The 12,018-nt window shown below is 34.1% G+C and overlaps 1 protein-coding gene across 1 annotated transcript; it reads right to left on the bottom strand.

The window, feature by feature from the left end:
- Positions 1–825: 825 nt before the first annotated feature.
- On the bottom strand, positions 826–11,693 carry LOC136823937 (geranylgeranyl transferase type-2 subunit alpha-like). The gene is made up of 15 exons (XM_067080095.1): positions 11,613–11,693; positions 10,907–11,017; positions 9,994–10,118; positions 9,469–9,650; positions 8,719–8,910; positions 8,068–8,151; positions 7,658–7,740; positions 7,291–7,389; positions 6,830–6,929; positions 6,234–6,294; positions 5,330–5,418; positions 4,585–4,713; positions 2,494–2,543; positions 2,038–2,070; positions 826–1,621 (listed from the first exon to the last, which is right to left on the bottom strand). Exons 1-15 carry the CDS (start codon positions 11,613–11,615, stop codon positions 1,421–1,423), a joined length of 1,542 nt encoding a protein of 513 aa, XP_066936196.1. The 5' UTR covers positions 11,616–11,693; the 3' UTR covers positions 826–1,420.
- Between the last annotated feature and the right edge of the window lie 325 nt (positions 11,694–12,018).

The raw sequence follows: 12,018 nt of genomic DNA, 5'->3' as shown, positions 1-12,018 counted from the left end.
AAGCGTTATACAGTAGAGTTTCCTTAAACCCCAATATGAATGTCTTTTTAACTCGGACAAGTTTCCTAACCTCTTTCAGGTAACAAACTTTTACGAGCAAGTTTCTACAACTCGGATTTTCCAAATTTTAACCCCCCCCCCCCCCCCCCCCCCGTGCGTTTTCGAGCTGTGGAGACTTTGCTGACTGAATTGAAATATCAAATTGGGAAGGTTGTTGATTTTATTATGTAGTCCATTGTCAGACTTTTTTAAATGTCCACAATGAACTAAATGAAAATATCATTGCTTTTGTCTGGTGGGTTTGAAGAAAACTAAAGTCTGTCTCGAAATAATTTGCAGCTAGAGACAAAAATGGCTGTAACTTTTGATAGAATTCGAATCAAGGTGCGATTTTGTGCTCGTTAAAAAGATATTCGTGAGTGGAATATTATCAAGTAAAAAATTTGAGAAAAAAAAGGAAAATGAAAATGAAAAATGAAGAAGAAAAAAATCAACTTCTTGTAGAAATGTGGTATAATTACCATTTTCACAGGAGTGACTCTTCAATCTTAGATCATCATCACTGTCAAAAATTTTTTCAAAAATATTCATTCAATCAAAAGATATCAAACAAAGTTTATTGCTTGTTGACTCTATAAACACTATAAAGTAGTAAAAAAACGACAAAAAAACAGCCTTTTGTCGATCAACCAGCAATAAACTTTGTTCGATATCTTTTGATTGAATAATTTTTGTCTCCAGCTGCAAATTATTTTGAGACAGACTTTAGCCAGGGTAGTATCATATTTTGTGGATGAAAAAGCTAAGAGATCCAAATTATATTAATGAGGAGATGGTACTGAAAAAATGTATTTATAATTTTACAAAAAAACTAAACAATATTTAAAAATAATATATATAATTTCCTAATTTTATACATACAGATAATCTAATAATATTTTGTCCATCGTGTTATCAAAATTCAAATTAAAAAAAATATAAAGGAAAAAAAAGAAAAAGAAAAGTGAATGTATATAAAGATCGCTGACAGCTGACATGACAAAAGGACTTCACTTGAAAAATGGTAAGTAGGTTCAGTACGCGAGACCATCATTAGAGCTTCCTTCTGGAAGGTGGTTGTACGTCCGCATCTGATTATTAGCGAGTTTATGTATCCGAGGATATCGAAAGCGACGACAAGTGAAGGCGACGCAAAGCAAAGTCGATAGTTGATGGATGGCTCTATATCGCCTTTGGTCACCTAAATAGACGACATTATTTTGGTGTTTTTACCGTTGTCGTGCAAAGCGGGCGGCGATTTTGGCTCCATGTGAACTTTGCTTTATACCGTCTCCTTCGATTTATCTCAAATAATAAATTCGCTATTGTTAGAACCAATGATACAAACCATGTATGCCACGTAGAAATAATAAACATTCTTTTACACTGTAACAATTAAACCAGGAAATTTATCACTTAGTTCATCAACATTAATTGAACTGATAGCATTATTGTTCGACAGATAAATACTCTTCAATAATGGTAATGATTGGATGAAATCAAAGTTTGTGATATTGTTTTGGCTTAAATTCAATTTCTCACACGTAGATAAATATTCCAAACGGTTGACAGTTATCAAGCTCTGAAATGAAAGTGAAGGTTCTGGGTTACTATTATCGACGACCCAAAAAATATTTGCAATCTGATTGGCTGAAAGTACAATAAATTTTGTATTTTAAGTCTGCGACTGCAGTCGGAGGCGACCCAAAGGCTCCTCTTTCGATAGCTATTTCTATCCGAAGGTAGGAGAGGGCACCACTCTTTCCTTCCATTATCCTTGATCCTTCTCTTAATTACTGAGAATCAAGCAGATAGGAATCAAGTACCTTTTTAGTTCTAAGTACGAAATCTTATGGTATGACCCGGCCAGGGATTGAACCCATGTCCTTGCGCACTGTAGCCGGATGATCTACCTTTGGACTATGATCGCTGCTTACATATTGAAAATGCAAAACCTACGGGAGTATGATGTTGCAATGTTTGAAAAAAAAATTATACCTGATTGCTCAAGTCTAGTTCTTTAATCGATCCCTAAAAAGTGGAAAGGGAAAAAAAAACACAATTACAGTCAGACGTGATCGTGCTTAGCAGGCCCAGCGGAAGCGGGGAGACTTGGGAGACTTCAGCCTCCCTAACTTTGAGCAAATAAGATTTTTTTCTCAAATTGCTAGCGAGCTTTATCTTATTTTGAGCTTTCAGTCTCCCCACTGTTACGGTTGTTCCGCCGGGCCTATTTAGTGATTTTTAGCAATGGACATTATTTTTTCATTTTAGCTTCATTGTAGAAATACAGTTTTTGATATCGTCTTTACCAGTCTTGATGACGAGCTTACTTAACCTCTTTCCCTACGTATTATCAGCTTTTCGACGCTTACTGATAGCGCGAGATAATATTCTCTGGCGTCCATCCGTAACGTAAATAAAGCCTGGGATACACGGGGACGAGAAGTTTACCTTTTCGTTATAAATGTGTTGTAGTTTGTTTTCCAGGTTGAATTTACTTCCTAAAGAGTAAGGGAAAAAATTAACCCCTAAATAGTTTTTCTTTGAATCTTCATCAAACCTAACATATATGGCAGCTATTTTTTGCGGTGGATAACGAAATTCAAATTCGAAGTTCACTCCTTTTAAGTGTGCACTCTTATTTTGCTACTTTTGGTTTCCACAGCAAAGCAGAGTGCACACTTAAAGTGAATGGACTTTAAGTCACTTTAAGATATGCTATGCTCGTTTTATAGATGTTTGTTTTCATGACATTTGCGTGTCTAAACTCCACAACTTCGATTTTTCGGTCAATTAATAGGTTCCCAGCTCATTTTGGGAGTTTGCAGTTCTGCCTGTAACAGATCAGTCTTAAAAATAATAAGCAATAACAAATTTTGACAAGCTCTTATTCACAGGCTCTCTTTCAAAAATTCTCAGCTCTTTTCGAACTAAAAATATGCGGTTGCTTTTCGTGAAAAATGTCACAAACAATCCTAAGCGTGAATCCCATTATTACAGCTGACTCAAACTATTACCATAACTCGAACACGCACACAATTTTGTTCGAATTAAGGAAATTTAGAAAACAACAAAAGGAACAAGAAAACTAGTTCGAGTTGGGGAGACATTAAAAAGAGAATACACGGGTTGCAAAGTTATAGCAGTGCAGTCAAAACATGTGATTACTCGAAAAGTTCACGTGACTTCATTCCCATGTTGTTTTACAGCTTACAGCTGATAACTTAATTAATTAGTGTCAATAAAGTCGAACCAATCAGAAATAAATGTCATGTAACAGACACATAAAAATTTCGAGTAAAAGCGCGATTTGACTTCAGTCTTTAATTTTGCAACTTGTGTATTAAAGAAACTCTACTGTAAATTTATCACCGAGCGCAATGCCCTTTTCTAACGTATAAAGTTGACTCTCGCTAAATTCGAACTTCTATTATAGGAATCTTTCTATAATTCGAACTCATTCTCATTTCACGTCAAGGGAAAACCCTCATCATTTTTTTTTCTATTAATCAAATCTTTCTCTAATTCGAACTTCTATTAAAGGAATCTTTCTATAATTCGAACTTCTATTATAGGAATCTTTCTATAATTCGAACTCATTCTCATTTCACGTCAAGGGAAAACCCTCATCATTTTTTTTTCTATTAATCGAATCTTTCCCTAATTCGAACTTCTATTATAGGAATCTTTCTATAATTCGAACTCATTCTCATTTCACGTCAAGGGAAAACCCTCATCATTTTTTTTTTCTATTAATCGAATCTTTCTCTAATTCGAACTTCTATTATAGGAATCTTTCTATAATTCGAACTCATTCTCATTTCACGTCAAGGGAAAACCCTCATCATTTTTTTTTTCTATTAATCGAATCTTTCTCTAATTCGAACTTCTATTAAAGGAATCTTTCTATAATTCGAACTTCTATTATAGGAATCTTTCTATAATTCGAACTCATTCTCATTTCACGTCAAGGGAAAACCCTCATCATTTTTTTTTCTATTAATCGAATCTTTCTCTAATTCGAACTTCTATTAAAGGAATCTTTCTCTAATTCGAACTTCTATTATAGGAATCTTTCTCTAATTCGAACTCATTCTCATTTCACGTCAAGGGAAAACCCTCATCATTTTTTTTTTCTATTAATCGAATCTTTCTCTAATTCGAACTTCTATTATAGGAATCTTTCTACAATTCGAACTCATTCTCATTTCACGTCAAGGGAAAACCCTCATCATTTTTTTTTCTATTAATCGAATCTTTCTCTAATTCGAACTTCTATTAAAGGAATCTTTCTCTAATTCGAACTTCTATTATAGGAATCTTTCTCTAATTCGAACTTCTATTAAAGGAATCTTTCTCTAATTCGAACTTCTATTATAGGAATCTTTCTATAATTCGAACTCATTCTCATTTCACGTCAAGGGAAAACCCTCGTCATTTTTTTTTCTATTAATCGAATCTTTCTCTAATTCGAACAAAGTAGACTCGTTCGATCTCGAATTAGCGAGAGTTCACTGTATATCAAACAACAGCAGAACTCACGCAGGTGTTGGTAATAGCCTTTTCTCATTGGATCAGTTTCCATCAACTTGTCAATCATTCCAGCAATGGCTTCAGCGTGTTTGATACCATCCAAGGCTTTCATCAAATACACTATCGTTAACATTGTCCCTAGTAACCAAAACAAGGCAATGATGCCGTAAGTTAGTCTAATGTCGACATCCCTCATCTAATTTCGACAAACGTCTTTTTAGAGATAGCAATAATAAGAAGGTCAGCAAAAGGTTTCTTCTTCTCTGACCAAGAAAAGAATATAATTTCAATCAGCAATGCCGATCTTCCTAATATTCCTATCTCTAAAGAAGGGTGTCAGAATTAGCTGACGTATGTCGACATTAGACCAACTTACGGTAGATGTGATTGGGGATCATTCATATGTACGTACTCAAAAGCTTCCCAAATATTTGATACCCATCTCTCCCTTACGCAGAGAAAAATAGAATATTAACCCTCCATAAGTCATTTCACAACAATATCTCAATCAAAACTACTACTGGTGTTCTAATAAAGGTTGTATGCTGCTCAAAAGATTTGTATAACAAGCAGTTATTGACACTGACCTTTATAAACATTGAAGCTATACCCGAGAAAAAAATATATTCGAGAAACAGTGGCCAGGATATATTAAAGTCCATGGTTATTGTGCACGCTAGGCTATATGATTCCCCAATGGCAATTGCGGTAAAGAGTGACAAATTGTTACCGAAGGAAAAAAATTGTTTCTTACATTTATTATCGGGTTCCTCTTCTAACAGAATTTGACATGCTTCAAGTTCGTTTTCCAAAACAAAAGTCTTCGCTTCCGTATGTGTGTCACTGAAAGCAAAAATACACATTATCAACGGTTGTAGATTTACTCTTTCTTTATCATGGATCTACCCAGTAAAATGGGGGAAGATCAAGCTTGATGGGTTGGTCGAATCCCCATTACATTTCATAAAAATGAAAAAGTCAAATAAGTACTTTTAACTTGGTCTAATGTCGACATCCCTCTTCTAATCCAGACACCCTTCTTTAGAGATAGGAATAGTAGGAAGGTCAGAAACGCTGATGGAAACTATATTTCTTTGCTTAGCGACCATTGAGGAAAAAATCTTTTGTCTATCAGTGATTTTGACCTTACTATTATTCCTATCTCTAAAACTGGGTGTCGGAATTAGAAGAGCGATGTCGACATTAGACGAGCTTACGGCAGGAGTTAATAAGTAGGGCGGATTAGCATAACGATACTTTCGATAGTTTGGCACAGTAAATTTTGCACAGACAGTTTTAATGGAATGTAGAATTACTTCTTTGAGAGAGAGAAACACTTCTGTAGTTAAAATGGCAACAAATAAAATGACGTCATTGACTGTCGTAACAACAAAAAGTCATCTTTTAAGTCATCGAAACTTTTTTGCGGAGAATCTAAGCTCAACACATTTCTAAAATTTCATAGCTCTATCATAATTTGAAGTATCGTTAAATTATTATGTGCTGACACGCGCCACTATAGAAATGTAACTGGTGACATTGAAATGACCGGTACTGGCTGGTTACCAAAAACTCCACTTCAAAGCGACACATAACAAACGAGTTGTCATTGTGGGAACCAAAAAGACTTTTCAAAATGTGTAAAAATTAAAACTAACCTGAACAAATTGCTTTCATCTCTGAAGTCCTTTTCCCAACTCAACTGTGCCGAGTCCTGAGCTAGGTGAAATGAAAGTTGTGAAAATAATTGCGGATAAAAGATGAGGCAAAATTGTAAAGCTAATTTTGCCGAAAACTGGAGGATGTAATATTGTATAATATCTTCGAGCCAGGGTCACAAAATATGTTATAGTAGTGGTTGAAAAGCTATCGAGTTAACAATATTCGTACATTCAAAACGCAACCGTTTTAGGTTATACAAACTGTATCGGAATACAAACCAATCGGGAAAATATTTCACAGCCTGGATTACCTTGCTGTTATTGGTGTTTTCTAATGGTTCGACATTTCTAATTGCTTATTCATGATATGCACCACTGGAGAGCCTTCCAAGAATTTTCAGAAAAGGTAACTTTTTCTAAAGTAACTTTTTTTTAAAGTATTGGGAAAATTTTAAAGAGTTCTCAGAAGACTCTCCAGTGGTGCATATCATGAAGAGAGGCCTTTATCACTAAATGTTAAAGTATGGCTTCAACCTAAAATTCAAACCATTGACGACTTAAAAACACAATATTAAACAAGGGTTAAGGTATACTTTCAAGTATCTCCAAACTGAAGGATCTATCAGCAGTTATCGTAGGGAATACCACAGATATCATTGATGACTCATCAGTTTGTAGATTGATCTCGCTGACCTACAAATAAAAATGGAACGAATTTATTAGTTGTAAGAAAAACATGGAATAGCGCGCTAGGTCTGGTTTATACGGCCAACTTTTCCGCCTATCTATTCTCATCTTGAATTAAAATTAAAATTGGCAAAAAGTTGACCTTTTAAAGTCGATGCATTGCCCTCTTTTGATGTCAGTGCAATTCCTTCTTTCAATTTTTTAAATCAATGAAGACTTTAACTGCCAACTTTCTGTTCACTTTTTGCCTACTCCAAGAATATGCGGGTCAGAAAGTCGGCCGTCTAAACTAGAACTAACAAATTTCAAACTAGAGAAAAACAGAGAAAGAGAAAAATCAAAAATTAAATGCTCGACCACTACTTACCCAAGTATGAGAGACATTTGATTGAGTCGGTGCTAATGGCTTCCAAATCAATAACGTTTCTTCACCTGATTTCGAACAACTTTCACAAAGGTCACATTTCTAAAAAAATGTAAAATGTAAAACATAAGATTTTTTCTGTAATTTCCATTCAAACTTATTGAGTTTTAAATAGGTATTTCAAAGAGAACGAAAGACAAAGCAAACTGTAACTTAGATAATTTTTTTATCATTATAGAGGAATCTAGATTATTCAGTAAATACTTTTCTATGAACTAAGTACCCTAGTCATTTATCGTAAAGCAATATACCCTAGTCATTATTTATCGTAAAGCAATATATCCTAGTCATTTATCGTAAAGCAATATACCTTGACTGGTTGTGAGAAAGAAGCAACCAGAGTCTTTGAAGTTCTTTTGATGATCAAAGACAGCAGTCTTGTTTCTTCCTTCCCTAGAAAATCAATACTTATCAGAAACAACTTTTACCCCCTTTACATCATGATTTCATTAGTTGTAAAAAAGCCCCTTTATTTGGTCAAAATGTAGACATGGCTACAACAGGGGGGTTGTTCCGCAGGACCTTGAAAAAAATGGTCTCTCCATATTTTTAAAAATGTTCTTATAAATGGGCAAATTAATAACAGGGAACTCCAATTTCAAGGGGGGGGGGGCAAAACTTAAGTCTGAGTCAGAAAAAAGAAAAATCGACTCCGATGTGGCAATTGTGGGTAAATGCTTGCAAAGTTAGTGGTAACCAGTAAAAAAAAAAAATCTTTACTTCTGCCAAGTAACCATCTCTGATAAAACCAAGCACTCTGATCGTTTGGATCAGTGAAAAATGCATTCTGTACCAGTTCAAACTCTAAGAAAAGAATAAATTCACTTAACAATGAGGGAAATGTAAATTTACTCGTATTAAGTTTAAGTAAATGAGTTGGTTACAATATTCATCAAAGAGGTATACAAAAATGGTTCTTTAATCTGCTTTAATGGGTATTATATAGTTGGGTAGGCTAGCACATAAAAAAGGGACGATTCAAATTCATTCGATCAAATTGTGATAGAGCTCTGAAATTTTATAAAGAGGTTCCTCATGAAGTAAAGAAAATAAAAATTGAGAGAGACACTCTTGAAAATGATGTTTCTGTTGACGTCAGCACCTTTTTTTCAAAAATTTAATCTCCGAAAAACCCTAACATATTATATACTGTTTGCAAGGAAATTTAAAGTTGTTCAGAATGCTCTATCACAATTTGAAATATACATGTGATAATCCGCCCCACTTTTACAATCCAAAGCAAACAATCCAACTTTCGACCTTTTGCCTATATCATAAGTTGAGCTAATGGGTGTTGTGAAGATTGTCACGTAAGATTTTCATTTTAGTAGAAGTAAAATCTTCAAAAAAATGAATACAAAATTTGCGAACCTTTCAGTAATTCTTCCTCTTTAACTTTGCCACTCTCATCAGGGAAAACTTGTGGAAGTAGTTTGCTCCTGTTATGCCATGACGAATAATTGGAAAAGTTTTCTTTGATTTTCTCTGTAGTGTAGTTTAATTCTTCCTCAGCTGGCACTTTTGATTCTCTGACCACGAATCGCCTGTAATCCCAACAATGAACTGAAAAAATCAAGTCAAAAAATTAAATTTGGAAAGCTTTGAGCCAATTGACTATAAAATAGGCTGATCTAGGATCAGGATCTTATGATCTAGGAAGGCAGAAATCTTTATTTTAATACTCACTGTTGAAAACAAAAAGGTTTCTTTTTTGATTTATACGACAAAATCAAAATGTAAACAGTTAAGGAAAAACAGCCTACTGTAGCCTCTCTCTGAAATCCAGGGGGCAAAAATAGGTGCTGGCAGGATGCAGTCTCTCCAAGGGTACAAAAAACATAAATGTCAAAAGAATCTCTCCTAAGGTTAGAAAACTATTTAAAAAATCGTCAATTTTGCACAAAAATTCGGTCTCTTTAAGGGTTACATTTCAGAGGTCGGGTCTGTACATATCCTGCATTCTAATCCCCCCAGGATCTCAAACCTCTCACATACTGTTTAAGTTGACTTGGTCCAATAACTATAAATTATAGTCAGGAATTTTAGTAACTACATCCCTTTATAATCTATTTAGGTATTAGAACAAAAACATTTTTAAATCAAGAGACGTAAAGAACTTACAGTTCCTTTCATCATACTGTAGGAACAAATTACACAACTTCAATTCACGTGGCCAATTTGGTGTTTTCATTTTTAACATGGTGAACATTCGGTGATTCCATACTCCATATGACTTTGGGTTGACTTGTAAACAGTTCTGTAGAAAATCCAGTTCTTCTAGCAAAAGCTTATCAATATCTTCACTGGAATACAGAAATTGTAAATAGTTTTTAATAATTGTGTACTAAATTATAGCACTACACCATGTACATATCATCGTCAAGAATTTACCACTATAGTGCCAACATGGGAATGCTACGACTTCAACATGAATTTAAAATTACAAAAATTGAGTATATTTTGAATTCTTAAGTTAAGGTTTTTATTTAGGTCTTTGAAAAAAAAGAGATCCACTAGGGTGTGAGAGAGATACTTATCAGTTAAATACTAGTAAATGGCAAACTTTAAGGGAATTGAAAAAAATTTATTGATTTAAGCAAAGAAAAAAAAGAAGATATTTTTGTCTCAATGCATTCGTCAACTTACACTACTTCAAGTTTTTTCACAAAAATCTCTTTCCGTATATTCCACAGTGTATAAACATCTGGATTGCTTGCAAGGATTTGTTGTGTTAGTTGTAAAGTAGAATCCATCAATTCATCATTTCCACGCTACAAAGTAATAAAAAGAGGCTGTTAAATACGTAATTGAGTCTTCAAGTAGCTAATTCTCACAGAAACTACAGTAGTTTGGCCTAAACTAATTTTCTCATTCAAAGAATAAAATGCTGATGTTGTTAGCAGTAGTTATGAAAGTCCACTTATCTTTTTCAAGGGTTTATTTTAGATTTAATAAAATTGTATTTTTTGTGACTTATTTTCCCAGAGGACACACAGAATCACTTAAGTTAATTTGTGCCAAAATTATTTCCTTAACCCTATTCGTCCTAGGGGGATATGGGGGAACTTTTTCTGTTCGGAGGTCAAATTAATGGTAATAGCTGCTGAAATAATAGAGCTTTTGCCATGAAACTTTTTGTAAATTCCTAACTTTTATTTAGCTTTAAATAAAAAAAAATTTGACACCTAAAAATTTTCACACCTTGAGCATAATGACATTTCTGACAGTAAGGTGTCACAAAAACTGACACTTTTCCAACACAAATTTATTTATGTCAAATATATCATAAAACCATCATAAACCCCCAAAAGCCTAGGATTAATAGGGTAACCTTTCAAGAATCTTAGGGGTGGGGTAAAGAAACCCAGTTCAAATTTTGTGATGCACCTCCACATGACATTTATTTTTGGGGCACATGATAAATTTTTTTGCTACCTGCTGGTATAGTGTATTTTACAGAACGGCCCAAAATTGCCCTTTTTGCCTAATCAGACCTAGTTGCTGTATAGGGATTGGAAAACGTTTACACGAGTAAGGTAATTGAAAAAGTCTTATTTACCTGTGTGAAAATTTGCTTCATAGCACCAGTGAATATTTTGACTTTCTTTTCCCTCTCCTTTCGCTTCTCTTCTTGCTGTTGAGCAGTTGTTTTCACCTTCAGTCTACCATGCTATTGATAAAAATCATTCAGATAATGAGCTTAAATACTTAACGTCGACCCAAAAAAAATATTCCATGTCAGATTGGTTAAATGTGACCATACAGGCAATTCAAAGGACATGAAATTCTTGTTGCCAACTAGCTGGCTTTGTTTTTGCCGGCAAATTACAGGTTATCCTGTTTGGTGTAGCCCGCAATGTTATAACGATAGATGGCAAATTGCTGGATGACATAGTGGAAAAAGTGCGGACAATAACTGTAAACAAGTTTTCTTTGTTGCCAGCATATTGCTGGATATTTTTCTTCATTCCCAGCAAATTGACGGCTATTTTTCTTTGTTACCGGCAGATTGCCAGCCAAAGTCTCCCCTTAAACCAAATCCTTTTCTAAAAAAAGAATTTACACAAATGTTGCCGGCAAACTGTCTACCGGCTTATTGCGGGCTGTAATTGATGGATTGCCGAACTCAACAAGATCGCTTGGAAAGTCAGAAATATAGTACAAAATATTTGGAATATACATATAGAAAACACAAAACTTTCGGAAGTTTGCTGATGCCACTGCTTTGAAATGGTAGCAGCTACTTTGTAATGTATGTCTCTTACCATTATGATTCTTTTTTTAAACTGAAGCTCAAGATCAAGGGATAGTAAATGAATTGTATTTTAAATTGTTCTTCTCTAAAAAGAAAGGGAAAGCAAATAAAAAGCTAAGCAAATAAAAATCAGTCTTAGACTCTACTGCCTACTATCTACTATTTTTTTTAATCACGGTACTTAAGTTGCTAAATTGATCAAAACTTGAAGATAATATGAAATTTCAATGTTATGTCTGTATGAGTCAATTAGACTTAAAAATTTGATTTGTTGAAAGGAACCCAGAAAGAGGCTAAGATTTAATGTGATTCTTATTTCAAAATTTTAAGACAGGTTCAATAGCCACTGTTGCAGATGAAATGAAGTTTTTATAAGATACTTTAATGATTGGTCATTTGAAGTAATAAAAATGACG

This window comes from Clytia hemisphaerica, unplaced genomic scaffold, assembly GCF_902728285.1.
Source record: "Clytia hemisphaerica strain Z4C2 unplaced genomic scaffold, Clytia hemisphaerica genome assembly, whole genome shotgun sequence".
NCBI lineage: Eukaryota > Metazoa > Cnidaria > Hydrozoa > Leptothecata > Clytiidae > Clytia > Clytia hemisphaerica.
The sequence above is the reverse complement of the archived record's forward strand: the minus strand, read 5'-3'. Positions and strand labels throughout refer to the sequence as shown.

Bases quoted from the DNA above. Each gene is read 5' to 3' on its own strand.
- LOC136823937 (XM_067080095.1), bottom strand. The intron at 9,651-9,993 runs GTAAGTTGACGA...TCTGTATTCCAG, and splicing joins GTGAAAAAACTTGAAGTAGT to TGAAGATATTGATAAGCTTT. The intron at 8,152-8,718 runs GTTCGCAAATTT...TTCTTTTCTTAG, and splicing joins AGAGGAAGAATTACTGAAAG to AGTTTGAACTGGTACAGAAT.